The 16,442-nt window shown below is 53.8% G+C and overlaps 1 protein-coding gene across 1 annotated transcript in view; it reads right to left on the bottom strand.

Moving 5' to 3' along the window:
• Nucleotides 1-16,442, bottom strand: part of LOC124506880 (cadherin-23-like) — a 286,170-nt gene that overhangs the window by 90,231 nt on the left and 179,497 nt on the right. The window contains exon 10 of the mRNA XM_047072896.1: nt 15,345-15,533. Within this exon, the coding sequence (XP_046928852.1) occupies nt 15,345-15,533 (189 nt within the window). The remainder of the gene's footprint in view (nt 1-15,344; nt 15,534-16,442) is intronic.

The raw sequence follows: 16,442 nt of genomic DNA, 5'->3' as shown, positions 1-16,442 counted from the left end.
GATTCATGAGGCCCAGGCTCTGAGCTCTTCATTCAGGATGACATGTCCCATCCCCAACCCCCCGCCAGATCCCAAAGATCCTCTAGGCCATGCGCTCCTCCTCCGAGGGACCCTGTTTGAAAGACTCCTGCCTCAAGTGGAAAGCTCCACAGCACCTTCCTTCTGCTCCTGCCTGCCGCCCAGGCATGCCTCCCAGCAAGGGTGGCCACACCGTTCCCCTCAAGGTCTACAACTCCAGTCAGAATCTGCCAACTTTGACCTCACCCCTATACCTGGTTTCAACTCCTTCCCTCCCTCATTCCGCTGGCAGACCCTGCATGGGAGTTTTGGCTGGGACCGGGGCAGGGGGCTGAAGCGGGGTATGAGTGTTCTCAGATGTGCAGGAAGGAGAGTCCAAAATGCAGGAAAAGAAAAAGAGTGTGCATCCCAGTCTGCCCCAAGCCCAGAACTGTCCCTCTGGGGACTCTAGGGGCAGGGCCACTCCGGGAGGAGGATGAGCCTGGCTGGCTGGCTGAGGGGGCATCCGGCCCCCAAGGGGCCTCGGGACAAGGAGCGGGGAGGGGGTCTGTGCGGAGCTGGGAGCTGGGCTTTGCACTCAGCAGCTGCCTGGCGCTGTCTATTTACCATGCTAAAACTATTTCCCTGTTCCCACAGAGAGAAAAATGTGTGGCAAGGCAAAGAAATCTAAATGCCTTATGGAAATGGGGAGGGCACGCTGCCTGCCGCTAATCACACCATTTTGTATTCCTCTGCCTCTCCAACTGCGAGTCCACCTCCCCAGGCCTGGGGGCGGGGGGGGGAGGGGCTGAGCGGGTGGGGGAAGGGGAGGGGAGCCCCCGGAGCAGACCAGCTCTGTGACCTCAGGCAAACTGCCCTTTCTGGGCTGCCTTTCAAAATAAGGGATCCCATCGCCTCAGGAGGCCCCGAGGGACAGAGCCCAAGACTCTATGGAGGCCACGCATCTGCTGTGGGGGATCTGGGAGCCAAAAGGGGGACAGTGATTTCATCTCCCATCCTAGCCCCCTGCCAGGGAGGTCTGCCCAGCTTTGCATCCCCTTCCCGGGAACAACAACATCACAAATGCCCTCAGGGATGGGTCCTGGGCTGGGACAGGGGGCTGGGCTTCAGGCACAAGGGGGATCATGAATGGTGACAGCGCTATGTGTCACTCAGCAGTCACTGGGCAGCCCAGAAGTCTGACCCTGGCACAGCTGGCCAGGCCTGCGAAGAGTCCCTTCTATTTGACACATTCCACACTCGGGTCAGGCACAAAACAACTACACTGCATGGACAAAGGAACGGATGCAAGAATGTGTGAGTGGGAGGAAAAAATCGGAAGACAGAGACAGGAGGAAGGCTGGGAAGGGGGCGGGGCAAGAGACGATAATAGATTCAATGGTAGGTGGAGGGTGTTCATATGAGGAACTAAGCCGAGATAAAGAGACCAGGAGGGCCTGGCCACTGCCCAGCAGGCTGGCGGACGATGGTGGTAGCTCCCATTGTCTTTCCTCCTCCTAGCTCTCCCTTCTGGGTCTCTGCTACTCCTGCCCCCGGTATTCCAAACCCTAGCGGCATTCCAACCCCTGCCTCTCCCACAGACCCCGTATCCAGTCCCTGCTTGCCTTGCAGTCTCCCATCATCCTCTGTTGCTCTCTTCACTCTCCTGGTGTCCAGATTAATCGACCTAAAACACAGCTCTGAGGATACCACTCATGCTCAAGAACCATCGATGGCTCCCGCTTGCCTGTTGAATAGGTTCAAACTCATCTCGGCATTCAAGGCCCTCTAGTTTCCCTTTTTGGCTTTGCAGGGGGTGCGCGTTACAGACGGGCTGAATCAAATGACAGTGGAGAGAAGGATGGCGTGGAGTCTAAAAGCTCACCAGTGGTGCTATTTATGCGGCTACCTTTCACTTCATCTTTTTCCGGGAGGGGGTAGAGGTGGGGGGGAGAGGTTGTCAATAATTTATAATTTTTTATAATTAACGTGCAGTGACATTGACATTTTGGGGTATTGAGTTTTATGAATTTAAAAATTTTTTACTGTTTTTTTTTTTTTGAGAGACAGAGCGTGAGTGGGGGAGGGGCAGAGAGAGACAGAGGCAGAATCCGAAACAGGCTCCAGGCTCTGAGCTGTCAGCCCAGAGCCCAATGCGGGGCTCACACCCACAAACTTGGAGATCGTGACCTGAGCCGAAGTCGGATGTCTAACCGGCTGAGCCACCCAGGCGCCCCTTCAGTTTTATGAATTTTAACACATGTATAGATTCATGCTACCCCATCACAACCAGGGTACAGAACGGTGCCGCCGGCCCGCCCCCCAAACTCCCCTGCGCTTACCTTTTCAGTCAACCCCTTTCCTACACCCAAGCCCTGGCAACCACTGCTGGGTTCTCTGTCTTTTTGAGAACGTAAAAGAATCATGTAGGATGCAGCCTTTGAGACTGGCTGCTTTCACTTCCTATACTGCCTTTGAAATCACCGATTCTCACTTTCCCGTAGAGGTCTGCTTATTTAAGCACAGCTCCGTCCCTAGAGGACTGAGTTGACATCTCACCAGGTGCTGAGCGGGAGGGGGCCGTCCGGCATCCTTCTAAGGGGTGAGACATCCAGTGTGCCAGGGGAGGGCCCTGAAGGCAGGGGAGAAGAGGGTCAAGTGGATTAAAAAAGAAAAAAAAAAAAAAGCCCCGCTTGGCCTGCTCTGTAAACGTTGGCGGATTTGGACATTCCCTAATGAGGGCAATTAAGAGTCATTAAGCTGAAAACAGAAAAGTAAACACAGATCCATATGCTAATTGGCAAACACTGCTGCTTGTTAGGGCTGGCTGCCTCCTCCCTCTCCTGAGCCCTACCCCTCTTCCTGCTGATAGCACCTGCCCACCGCCCACCCCGTCCGTGCTCCGGTCCTGCAATGCTCCCTCTTGGCCCTCCTCCCTCGGGGTCACTCCTTCTCAGTCACCTTCGCTGGCTCGTCCCTATCTCCCCTCATGTGAACACTGGGGCGCCCCAGCTCTCCTCTCCTTATACTCACACCCCTTGCCTCCGTGAGCCCAGCTTAGGTCTGTGACTCTAAATATAGTCCAGATGCTGGCAATGCTCACATTTCCATCTCCATTCTGGGTCCACATCGTGGACTCCGGAGAGCCAGGTGCTAGGTTTTCAGGATCTCGGTGAGCACCCGCGGTCAGGCTCGAGGTAGGCATGGTGGGGGATTTACGCCATAGAGACCACTGAGTGCTACAGATGAGGGGGCCCCCACCCTAGAGCCGCTTGTTGGACATTTATCAGCACCCCCCCTCTGCCTTCTCGATGTCTCCAAATGGCTGTCTAACAAGCACGTCAAACATAATGTGTCGAAAGCTAACCTACGGACTCCGCCTTCCCCTCATTAAACCTACTACCTCACTGTCTCAGGCAGGAAGGACCCCGTGTTTCTAACTGCTCAGGTCAAAGGTCAACACACACACACACACACACACACACACCAGCAAATCCTCTCTCTTCAAAACGGCCCGGGAGCTGACCACTCCTCCCCTCCCCCCCCACAGTACCTCCAGTTATTGTCCTTCCCTCCCAGTGATGACCCTGCCCTGAGCATCCACTGAAATAATTTTTTTGACAGAGATAAAATTCGCCATTTTAACATCATAAAGTGTACAATTCAGTGGTTTTCAGTACATCCACAGTGTTGTGCGGCCACCGCTCCCTCCTGTTCTAAAACATGTCCATCTAAAAGGAAACCTCGCACCCATGCGCAATCACGCCGCATTCCCCACCCCCACCCCCACCCCCAGTCCCTGCAGCCACGGATCTGCGCTCCTGTCTCTATGGATTTGCCTGTTCCGGACATTTCGTACAAATGGAATCAGACACCCTGTGGCCCTTTGTGACTGGCTTCTTCGCCCAGCACAAGGTTTTCTAGGTTCATCCGTATGGTGGCACGCATCGATGCTTCGTTACCGTCGTGGCTAATATCCCGTGGGGAGCCACCACATTCTGTCTATGCGCTCAGGGGTGGATGGCCACCTGGGTCGTTTGCATGGACTGTCCTTCTGACATTTCAGTCCGTAAGTGCCTCGCTCCCTGCTCACTGCCCTCAGGTGGCTCCCTGCCCCCTTCCTGTGCAAGCAGAGCCCTGACAGCAAAGCTGTCTATCTGACCTTCCCGGCCAGGTCGGGCAGGGGCCTCCTGGCCCCTCCTCCACCCGTGGGCGAGCGTCCTCCTGCCTAGAGCCACATGCCTGCTGTGCCCTGTGCCTGGAATGCTCTTCCTCCAAGTATTCCTGTCCTGTGGCTCACCCTCTCATCACTGAGGTGTCTCCTAAATGTCACCTCCCTCCGTCAGGCCTCCGTCCCCCCGGGACTCCTTTAAACCCCTCTCACCCTGCTTTGTCTTCCTCCATGGCTCTCATTGCCATGTGCTGCCCGAGGGCTGGACTTGGGCTGTTGCGTTCACTTGCGAACAGTGCCTAGAACAGCATCTGGCATGCAGCAGATGCTCAGCAAGTACTTGTTCCCACCCACCTCCCCGCTCATTGCAAGGGTCCTTCTAGGGCATCTCTTACTCTTCGTGCCCCAGGCCTCTGGGTGCTCGCCACCCTGCCCTCCAGCGGCTGCCGCAGTGTATCTTTTAACGCTGACTTAGCGGAAGGTCTCCTCGGAGGCCAGTTTTGCCCATGTGTGAGAAGCAGAGATACCTGCCCTTGGGCTCGGGGCACATGTCAGGACCAAGCAGAGAAACAGCTGCACCTTTGAACCTGGGATAGAAACGTATGACAACCTTGATGTTGGGAATTTCTTCCCACACCCAATTCCTTGGAGGGCGAGAAGGGAGTGAGCGTCTACCCTGCGCCTTCCTGGGTAGAGTGACAACAGAGCCACGAAATTCCTCCTGCCCGCCCCCCGCCACCCCTGCACCACTTCCCCCTTTCGGGGGGGACAGAGTCAGCAGGAGCAAAGCAGAGCTGGCTGCCAGCTCCATGCCCGGCTTGGTGGCCCACCCTCACCACTGTTGCCCAGTCTCCAATCCATCAGCACAGTGACGGGGTGAGACACGCAGGGACCCCTCCCTGCTGGGTTGTGCTTACCCCTACTCTTCGAGAAAGGGGGATAAATAAACAAGACAAACCATCTACGGCTGTCAGGGGTGTGGCGGGGGTGGCAGATGGGGCAGGTGGGGAAGTGTGGGAGCAAGAAAACAGGTGCCCACGGGAAAAGGGGCGCCGGCGTGGGCATGAAGCGGCCAGGAGGTAATGGAGAGGAAGAGAACGCAGGATGAAGCGCGCTAGCTCTGCTTCCGATCCCCATGGGGATGTTGAGGAAGACCAGACTCTGCATTTAGGGAGCGTGACCCCGAAGACAAAATGACTCCCGCAAGGTCCCGTCGTGAGCGGGGGGAGGGGGGGCGTGGGGGAGGGGACAGCTGCCAGGGCAGTGGGTGAAAGGGGTACAGTCCCCCACATCCAAGATGAAAGTCCACCTCTAGCCGTTGGAGGGGACTTGGCCGGCCGGGGAGCGGGCACTGGGGAGGGGAGAGGTGAGGAAAGAGGCTGCCTGCTTCACACCCCACCAGGGCTCCTGGGCCTGGTGTAAATAGCACGCTAATTAGATTTACGGATGAGACTAAATTAGGAGGTGTCAGAATCACACCGAGGACACCCTCTGGTCCTCAGGGAGGCTGGAGCTTAGCATGCTGGGAGGAATCACACCACGGGATGCAGCCATGCACAGAAAAATCCTAATAATCACCATCGTCATAATAAGAGCCTCAGTGAAGGCAACTGGGGAGAAATTAATAGGAAAAAGAACAGATGGGGCTGCCCTGCTCCCCCTGGCTTCCCTTCCAGAATGGCTTTGCTTTGAAGTCCACAGATATTTTCCTGGAGAATTTAAATCTTGGGAGAAGAACCCTGGAAATGGGAGCTGAAGCCGCGACCCAGCAGAATTTGCAAACCGTCCCTTGCCCGCTGCCAGGCACACAAAGGTGCAGAGCGAGGCTCGCCCAGGCACCACGGATTCCAGGTACCGGCTGTGTGGACATTGCTTCGGGTGGATGCTTCGCTCTGCTCTGCAACCAAATCACCGGAGAACCTTTTAGAAATAGCAGCAGCCAGGATGGGCACCGTGGCCTGGGGCCTGGAGACTGGGGGAAGGGCAGTGCTGGCCTTTATTTATGTATGTACCTCATCTTGGTTGCTCCCTGGACCAGAGCCCTCCTTCCCTCCTTCCTTTTTAGCTTTGCTCCGCTGATGAAATCAGAAGCTGGGTGAGAGGTCCAGAATGTTGGAGGCATTCTATCTACGTCCTTCACACCACCCAGGGGATTCGGTGGGAGGTGGGTGATTTCCAGCCAGATCCCCCTTATCTCCTTAGTCGAGGGGAAAAAAGGGTCTGGATCCCCGGATAATCATACATCCACAGAAAGTATAAAAAGTTACATCTGCTTCCATGGATGCTGGCAGCCTGCCCCTCCCTCTCTTCCCCACCTCTTCACTGCTTCTAGAGTTTGGTTTCTCATTGAAATTGCTTTGGAAAATAGGGAAATGGAGGTCCACGCTCTGGGTCACGTCAGCAGGGAGGGAGAGTTTAGGGCAAGGGAATGTATATTTCCTGTGTTTCTACTGCAAAGGAGATCCTGGTAGATAGATATACGGGGCCAGTTGAACAGCGGCCTGGGCCATCCGCAGCTGGAAAATGGACCCTCAGCTGAACGTGTGACACAGATCCTCCCTGTTCCTACCTCATCCAAGCGGATGTGTGGCTCAGGACCCCTGCTCCGAGAACTAGCAGAATGTTAGTCAGCCTTATGGCAGAAGCCCACGGAGGGAGCTGGGCTAAAAGGTGTTCGTTCGTGAGCAGGGATTAAGGAGGGTTTTTTCATCTTTTTTTTTTTTCTTTTTCGTTTTTGTGCCAAGGACCCCTCTGACAGTCTGGTGAAGCCCAGGGATCCCCTTCCTAGAATAACATTTTTAATCGCAAAAAAATAAGATACAGTCAACTTGTTATGTTGAAATACAGTCACCAGGCATTTTAAAAGGGTGTTAAAGAAGAATTATGTAGTTCTTAATGCTGTACACAGTAAGATTTGGCACGGGGTTGACATACGCTGTCCTTTTTTTTTTTATTTTTTATTATTTTTTTTTAATTTTTTTTTCAATGTTTATTTATTTTTGGGACAGAGAGAGACAGAGCATGAACGGGGGAGGGGCAGAGAGAGAGGGAGACACAGAATCGGAAACAGGCTCCAGGCTCCGAGCCATCAGCCCAGAGCCTGACGCGGGGCTCGAACTCATGGACCGCGAGATCGTGACCTGGCTGAAGTCGGACGCTTAACCGACTGCGCCACCCAGGCGCCCCTACGCTGTCCTTTTAAAGTAGCGATGACTGCAAGTGATAGGTTGAGATCCCTATGACACCTGAAATGTGGTATGCAAATGTCTGAGGTTTCTTTTGGGGTTAAAGCCCTAGCTACGACTGATACCTCGGTTGTTTGTTTCTTTTAAAAATCTTTTTTTTTTAAGTTTATTTATTCATTTTTGAGAGAGAGAGAGAGGGAGAGAACAAGTGGGGGAGGGACGGAGAGAAGGAGAGACGGAATCCCAAGAAGGCTCCGTGCCATCAGCGCAGAGCCCCGTGTGAGGCTCGAACTCATCAACCATGAGATCGTGACCTGAGCTGAAACCAAGAGTCAGACGCTCAAACGACTGCTCCATCCAGGCACCTCTTGTTTCTATTTTCATAATTAAAGGGAGTGCTAAAGGTCGCTTATAGGTTAGTGAAAACAAAGATACAGGGTTTTCTCCATCCAGGGTCCTGGATGCCTTAGGGAGTCAGTGGACCCCCACTTTTGGGCTAGGAACCTCTGGGCTGAAAGGAAGCCTGGCAGAGCCCCCCCCCCCCCCCGCCGGAGCCCGCCGCCACAACCTTGCAGGGTTGGGTGGGGAGAGGGGCCAGAGAAACTGCATGCTGGACAGACTGACGAATAAGAACACATGTGAAAACAAATTTAAATAAATACAAGGTTGCGGGCTGGGCTCCCTGACAAGGCTGGAACACGTGTGGAATGGAAAACGAGGGTGATGGATAAAAATAAAGGCCAAGATTAGCAGAACAAGAGCAATCTCCCTTGCTCACTGCCCCCCCCCACCCCCCGCCTCCATTCCATCCCTACAAGTAAACCTAGTATTCCAGAATACGGCTTTTTCCCCCTGTCATTTGTTTCCTTTTATTTATTTATTTGGTGATGTTTTCTCCTTGGGGAGGTGGGTAATTCTCTCGTTTTTTTTTTTTCCCTATGCCCCTCAAACAAATGAATCGTGTCATCTCCTGCCTGAAATAGGAATTAGCTCCTGCCAGATGTGTCCCCGTTCACCTCTGCGGAGCAGATGCCCCCCCCTTGCCTTACCTCCCCCCTTGCCCTCCCCCCAGCCATGCTGGAGGTAGAGCACACACCTGCTTGGGTGGGACCAAACCTTTGAGAACAGGGGGGCTCCCCAGTGCCTGCAAGAATCACAGGATAGAGAGTTCGAGGCCAAGCTCTGTGCCCGCTGGCTGTGTGACCTTGGGGAAGCCCCTTAACCTCCCTGAGCCTCGATTCCCTCCTCTCTGAGGACACACAACAATATGGCCGTCTCTCTCACGGTTGGGATAATAAAAATTAGTTAAAATTTAAAGAGGGCTTTTTATGGGCCAGGCACGGTTTCAAACACACCGATTAACTCATCGAATGCGCACAACAGCTTTGTGAGGCAGGTACTGCTGTTGTCTCCATTTTGCAGGGAGGATAAGTTAAGTCCCCTCCGGTTCCACAGATCAAAGGTAGCAGAGCAGGATTTGAACCCCGGTGGTCTGGCTTCAAAGTCCTTACTGTTCACCATTCCAGCTGCCTCTCCCTCCCTCACTAGAGAAAGGGTGCTCCAGGTAATACCAAATAAACAGGCACACGGGCAGGCTGGGAGAGGGTGGTGGGGCCGAGCCCCAAAGCAGGGAGCAGGGCAGCTGCAGCAACAGGGAAGGGAGGACGGGGGCAGGGGTGAAGTGGGAAGCTCAGGTGGCACCCTCCCCTTCCCGCCACGGTCCTCTTGGACCTAAAGGTTAGAGAGTCTCAATTGAGGAGGCTGACCGGCCCAACCCATGGTTTTCCAGAGGACACTGAGGCAGAGTGAGCCCCACACCTTGCCTGGAATCACTGTGAGTGAGGAGCAGAATGGGGGCGGGGCTTGGCTTTCCGGGGTTTTCTCTACCACCTTCCCTGGGCAGTTGGGGTAGGTCTGGTAGCAGAACGCCACGGCCAGGGTTCTGAATCCTGGGATTTTAACCCGGGAGCCTCCGTCACAAAGACCAAAGGTGGCCACTCACGCTGTCCTCCTGGGCAGAGTTCTGAAGGTGGTTTCTGAGGGACTTCTCAGGTTTCCTAATAAGGGGGTTGGGGTTCTCTGGCTTCTCACCACCCTAAGAGGAAAACAGCCCGACTGCAAGAGAACCTCCAGTTAGATGCTGGAAAGAAAGCACACGTTGGGCGGAACAGGTGGCTGAGGGGGAGGGGCTTCCGTGCCACGTTGCCACATTTCCCTGCTTCTACCCTTGGCCCCTGAGAGCCCATTTGCAACACAGCAATCAGAGGGCTCCTTAAGAAAGGTGACTCAGAGCATGTCAACCCCCCGGCTCCCCACTGGGCTCCCAGTAACAGAAAAGCCTTCCCCAGGCATTTTGGCTTTTGCCCAATGCTTCGATGCTTCGTCCTTGCCTCCTCTCTAGTGCCCCCTGACCAGTCTCATTCCTGCTCCTTGAAAATGCCCAGCCGTTTCCCTTTCCGAGGGCCTCTGCCCTTGCAGCCGAACACCTGCTGTCGGAACGTTCTCCCTCTGCAGCTCCGTGTGGCTGCCTCCTCTATGCCTCTTAACCTCCGTTCTAAACAGCACCTCTCTGGAAGGCCTTCTGGAACCATGGAGCCAAAGATAGCCCCCTCCTGTGCCCCATCACTTGCCCTGTTTATTGATTTCTTGACATTCATTTTCACCTACAACGATGTTGGTGCCTATTCCTCTAGCTGCCCCACTGGGATGAAATGTAAGCTCTTGGAGGGCAGGGACCACCGCATCTTTAGCACTAACTCCCCAATGGTTGGCACATAGTAGGTGCACGATACTGTGTGTTGAGTGAATGAATACATAATCGTTCATCTATGTAAATTTCAGCCTAGGCCCTCAGAAAGGCCAGGAGGCCAGCAAATTAATGAAGTCTGAAGGCCATTCTGAGATGATTCCAATTCCTGCAAACAGCCAGAACCAGGCAATAGAGGCCTCTCTGGGGGACTTTGGTGTCCCTTTCCCCACTCCAACCCCACCCCTCTGCAAAAATGTCTTAAGGACAGCAGGAAATATGTTCTGAGAAGCTGGGGTCAGAAATGAGACAGAAATGAAGAGAACCAAAGGCTCCCAACTCCTGAGAAGAAAGGTACAGGGCAGGTGAGAGGTACTACCAGTTTTCGGCGATCCAAAAATCTGCTGGGAGGGGTCGTGCCCGATGCCGAACGGTATTTAAAAACAAAGCCCTTTGCTGGAATCTGTAAAGAAGCCAGAGGCACGGATGATCTCCTACACTCACTGCCACCGCACAGGCAGGACGCAGAACACAGAGGATCTGATTGCTTCTAAGGAGAAGAGTGGAATTTAGGACAACGGAACAGAAAATTCCAACCATCCTAATAACCTCACCCCATGCAGATGGGAAAACGTGGCCGGCTGGTTCAGCTGTGGGCAGGACGGGGTGGGGAGGGCTGCAGGCTTGATCGGGAGAGGAAAAGCGGACCAAACTGGAGAAAACACAAAAGAACATGTTGCGGCCAAGGGGGTGGGTGGGGATACGGTAGGAATCCCAGTGGGTGAGTGTGCTGCTAATTTCCTGTGGGTTTCCAGAACACCGAGGAAGACACAGGAGAACGCCCAGTAGCCAGGAGCAGGGGAATGAGGCTGCCACAACCTTTAATTTGAAACTCAGAGATTGCGCTCCACACCAAGGCTGACTCCTGGGGCCTTTGCCTTGAGAGTTTTTTTTTTTTTTTTTTTTTGTGATTTGCATTACAACCATCTATTTGCATCTCAACTGTCATGCTGTGCAAACGGGTTGTTAGTGGTTTCAGCCCACCCTATCCCTTCCCTCTCTGGCTTCCGTGAGTTTCCTATAGCTGGGCAAAAGAGAAGAAATTACTCAGCGGGACTTGACAATGGGGACGGGAGTCCTTGGGAGACAGAAAGGGCTTCTTTCAAGCACCTTTGTGATCTTGAATGTTCCTGCAGAGCCTGAGATTCAGCAAGAAACTGGGCAAAATCTCCCATGTGGAGGGGATGGCGGCATTATCTAGTCTTTGTGAGTTAGATTAGCATCCTTACTAGGAACGACTGCCACAAAGTGCTAACTGACGGGATAAACTGCTTCCTCCTTCCCTTTCTGTTTTCCATCGGCACCCTCTACTGCCCCACTGTGGAACTTTGAGGTCACCTTCTCACAGAAACTCAGCAGGAATTGGGCTTTAGCACAGGGGCACTGACCGACGATCTAGTTTGGATAAAGCCCGGAGCCACCTCATTGCTACTTTTATCATTTAATCATGCTTTAATTGAACCAGTTCGTATTTCTGCAGTGCCTCCCAGGTGCCAGGTAGAGTGTGAGGCACTGGGTTACATCGGGGAGCATCATTCAGTCTAATCGGGGAGATAGATACTATTGAGATCATCACATTAGTAACTATAAACCCACAACGATGGTGAGTGCGAGGGAGAATCATGTGGCTCTTTAGACCCTGACAAAGGGATTTCACCTCTCCTCGTGCTCCTTTCCCTCCTCCATCCAAGCCGGCTCGATGAACACATTTTTCTGCCACCCTAGCAAATCCAGTCACCTTCACCCCAGACACAAATCCCAGCAGATGCATTCTCCCCCCGCAAAAGAGAACTGGAAGAAAGGACACATTTTTAAAAATCTCTTTTTATAAAAGATGCCTGATTTCTCTTTGAGGTTCCCTGATCTCCCCCAGATTCTGGAAACTTGGCCAGTGCTCAAGTGCCGGTGGCCACTGCCTTCTGTTCCCTCTTGGCAATGTGGCTAAACGCTCCACCCTGGGAACCTGGGGCCCGACCCTCAGCACCCAAGACTGCGTCTCGGGAGCATTTACCCCATCCAGATCTGGATCCTTCCAGAATTCTGGAGAGTGGAGGAGAGATGGGAGGTACAAAAGAGCAGGGCGATTTAGAAAGCAATTTATTCTCCCCTCTTATTTAGGAATCGGTCCAGGACCATGTCTGGGATGGTTTGGGTGTAGCTCTCCTGGGGGAGGCTGGACGGTGACCCAGAAGACCGTAGGGTGGGGAGTCTGGGCTTCTGGGCCACCCTTCTTTATCAGTGGTTCTCTGCACCTCACCGTGCCCTGGAGACATGGGGCCAGCCCTTTACTGTCACACACTGGTCAATTCCCTGGGGCAGCGGTGAAATGGTCGCTGGTAGTGTTGGGCACCCTGTCCACAGCGGGCATGCTGTTGCCCGTGCCTGGGTGGGGGGTGGCCACTAGAGGCAGGCTGGACCCAGACACCCCTCAGCACTCCTGCAGATGCTTCGGACAGGGCTCCAGCAAAGCAGGATTGAGCTAAACCCCAGGGGTCCGGGTGACCTTGAAATCCCCCAACCAGTCATGGTGAAAGGGCCTTGGGGTTTCTGGCCCTGCTGGTGGCAATGCTCCCTGGACCCATCTGGTTAACATCTGCATGGGTGGCAGGTACTGGGCTAAGTCCTATAGACTAATGGTCTGATCTCCTATCTCTGAGCCTTGTTGGCATTCTCTGTGGCAGACGCAAACGTGGAGCCGCTTGTCCACGTCCCCAGCCTTCTGGCAGTGAGGTGGGGCCTGTCCCTCGAACTGGGCAGAAGTCCCGGGACAAAGCCTAGAGGAGCTGGTGCTTCCTCCTCTAGCTGCCCCCTCCCTCCTGCAGTGACCGACGTGACCGCAGAGCGTGCACCTGAGCGACGACGCGGAGTGGGGTCCCCCTGCCCACCTGTGCCAGACGAGTAGTAATAAATCTCTGAGGAAAAAACAACCCTCTGTTTCAGGGTTAATTTGTTACTGCAATAGAAACAGATACATTTTCACACAGATGAGCAAAGTCACACTCAGAAAGGGTCAATGACTCACCCAAAGTCGCAGAGCTAGCAAATGGCAAGGCTGGACTTGAACATAGGCCCCGTCTGTCTCCAGAGCTTGGGCCATGAACCACTACACAAGCTGCCTCCTCTCTGGGTTGCCTCCAAAATTAAGCCCCAGTTCTTTGGCTTGGCATTCAAGGCCCTAAAAGCCTGTGTCCTGGCCCACCTTCCCACCAGCCGACTCCACAAACCTTTGTACAGGTTCCTTCCTCTGGGCCTCTCCGTGGGCCACTGCCCACCCCACCAGCCCTCCTGGCTGCCTTTTACCATCTGATTTGTGTCCCAAGGTTCAGCCTTGGGCCCCCTTTCACCATAGAGCCTTTGCTGGTCCTCTGGCCCCTTCTTCCCCCTTCCTCAGTTGAGCTCTGGAGCCCTCGCTGCTCGTTGTCACTGGCCCACACCCTGGTACCAAGTGTCTCTGTTCTCTGGGACATTAGTGATAGCCTGAAACCAGAGATGGGACTTTTCCTGAGGCTCTCACTCACACAGCGGTGTCTAAAGGGGGTGCTGCACTCCAGGGGGATAAAAGATGACCCCCTGGGGTGTGAGAAAATGTTGGAACTTCTTTTTATACCTATCTATCTCCACCTTTTAAACTTTTGACATTTTTGCGTATATTTTCGAAACTACATACTGCCCTTGTATAAGCACGCTTGGCCCTTTAGGACAGTGACCGTGGGCTACACTCCCTCAAGGGGCCAAATATATAGCTCCTTGTAAACAGGAGGTGCTCAGTACATACTTTAGTTATCCAGACAGCTAGGTATGGGATGATTTAGCAAGAGATGGAAAGATGTGCTGTGTGTGCATGCCCGCGCGCACACTGGGACTAACCTCTTCACGGTCATGTCCTTGGCGGGGTGGGCGGAGCGGGGCGGGGACAGGGGTGAGCTGGTGCCAGGGAAGGGGGCTGGGGGGTTAGGGCAGGAGGGGGAGGACCTTGTCCGGTTGAGAGAAGCTGACAGGAGAGCGGTGGATCGTGGGAGGGGGGGGGCCCTGGGCAGGTGTGCTGGTTTGTTGAGCAGAGTGGAGAGGGGCAGGAGGAGCGAGCAGGAAGCCAGGCCTGGAGCAAGGCCAGTGCGGGAGCCCCAAGAAGGGAGGAGTAATTGCAGAGAAGCCCCTCAGGCTGGAAAACCTAATGGAATTCCTGAGCAGAATGGGCCAGGGAACAGCGGTAATAAATATAAGTGCTATTAACGATTGTGGCTGCTGACGGGCAGGGGAGACCTGGTGCCTGAGAGGGGCAGGGAGGAGGCAGGCCGAGAGCATCCCCATCACTTCGGAAGCCCGTCCCATCCCGGCCTGGAGGGGCACGGGCCCCATCCCCAAGTCTCCCTCCTCCTGTCCTTCTCAAGCTCTCCCTCACTCGCAGCCCATGTCCCTTCCTCTCAAGACTGGCCTCAGCCAGGCAGGCCCTGCAAGGACACACAATGGGTGTGTCCCATTTCTAGCTTCCTGGACCTCTGGTCTCCTGCGGCCTGGGATCCCCTTGAAAATATTCAAGCTCCTCGCATGGAAAAGCAGGAGTCCTCACTACACCAAAAGCAGAAAACAAACTTTTTTCCAGGAACAGGTTTTATACAAGAGCCTCCAACTTTTAAAATTTCTAGTTTTCAGTGTATGCTTTATAGGCATGTACTAGATTAGTAAGATGGGCATGTATTTCTTAAATTTTTTTTAACGTTTATTCATTTTTGAGAGAGAGAGAGAGAGAGAGTGAACAGGGGAGGAGCGGAGACAGGGGGAGACAGAATCCGAAGCAGGCTCCAGGCTCTGAGCTGTCAGCACAGAGCCCGACGTGGGGCTCGAACTCACAAACCGAGAGATCATGACCTGAGCTGAAGTCAGACGCTTAACCGACTGAGCCACCCAGGTGCCCCTATGGGCATATATTTCTAAATACATTACTAAATAAATGACTAAATGAAGAACTACACGTTGGAAGTGTGTGCTCAAATAGCTTTTGCAGAGGTGGGGGCGGGGGTCAAAGCTTAGAGACTGCTGAGTTTTGCAGGGGAGGAGGTAGCAATGTTTGTTTCTATTTTTTTTAGCTGGGGATTTGGAAGCCTAGAAATACCTGGCATCTTTCTCAGGGTTGCAAAGCCCAGAAAGGGCGGGGGGTCTGGAGAGACCACGCATTCCCGGGACTCACCTCGTCCTTGTCCACCACCTGGATGAAGAGGGGTAGAGCAAAGCCGACCTGGGCTAGCTCAGTGATGGCCACGCTGTATTCAGAGCTGTTGAACTCTGGGGCATTGTCATTGATGTCGATAACCAAGATGTTGAAGGTTGTGGTGACTGTGGCATCGGACGGGGTGCGGTCATCATTCAGCTCTGTGCCCTGCAGGTAGAGGACAAACATCCCAGAGATGAAGGCGTCCATAGTCACGCTATCATCATTTACGAAGGCTTTCCCAATGCTATCTCCTGTGCTTTATGTGAATTATCCCATCCCCTCACCACAACCCCAGGAGGAAGTTTCTGTCATAAGCATCCCCATTTTACCGTTGAGGAAACCGAGGCTCAGAGAGGTTAAGTAACTTGCATAAGGACAACAGTCAGAGTAGGTAGCAAACTGAGGCAGGAGGATTCCAGAACCAAGGGGACGAGGGGGCATGGTGATGACAACACAGATTTGGGGGCTCACTGAGGGGCAAAGGGAGACTCTTTATTCAATGCGGCAGATGATAAAACCGAGGCTAAGCATTTTTGTGCTAGCAGGTAATCAAGACTTAATCTGGCATCGGCTATGGCCCAAACACTGAGCTAGGTGCCATGAGGGTCTGGGTCGGGCTCAGGAAAGATGGGCTCAAATCCCTGGGTGCCTAGTCTCTGGGGCAGAGGCCCCCGGCTCCCAAATACCCATTTCCAGTTTTCTGGACCCGAATCTTTGTGTGGGAGGCCCAGGACTAAGTACCTTTCGCCAGTTCCCCAGGAGATTTGGAGTCACATCCAAAGTTGGGAACTCACCCTCACATTTTATATAAAGATGGAAAAACTGAGATCAGGGTTCCATGGTGAGCTCAGGGTCCCCTGGGGCCAGGGTATAGCTCTCTCCACCCCGAAATGTGTGCCTCCACAGGAAGCAAGCAGAGAGGAAGGGAGGCGGAGAGGGGCCCACGGCTTGGCTGGCAGCTTGATGCAGGGTGGGGGGGAAAGGTGGTGTTAGCCTACCTCCCCTCACCGGCCCACATGTGCACACTGGGTGGAGACAGAGAAGCCGGCTGGCCAGGGAGGGCTAATCAACCGG

The sequence above is a fragment of the Lynx rufus genome, unplaced genomic scaffold, assembly GCF_022079265.1.
Source record: "Lynx rufus isolate CCGP_SWC_20201006 ecotype Redwood Valley unplaced genomic scaffold, mLynRuf1.p SCAF_11, whole genome shotgun sequence".
NCBI classification, from domain to species: domain Eukaryota; kingdom Metazoa; phylum Chordata; class Mammalia; order Carnivora; family Felidae; genus Lynx; species Lynx rufus.
This window is presented reverse-complemented; position numbering and strand designations above follow the sequence as displayed.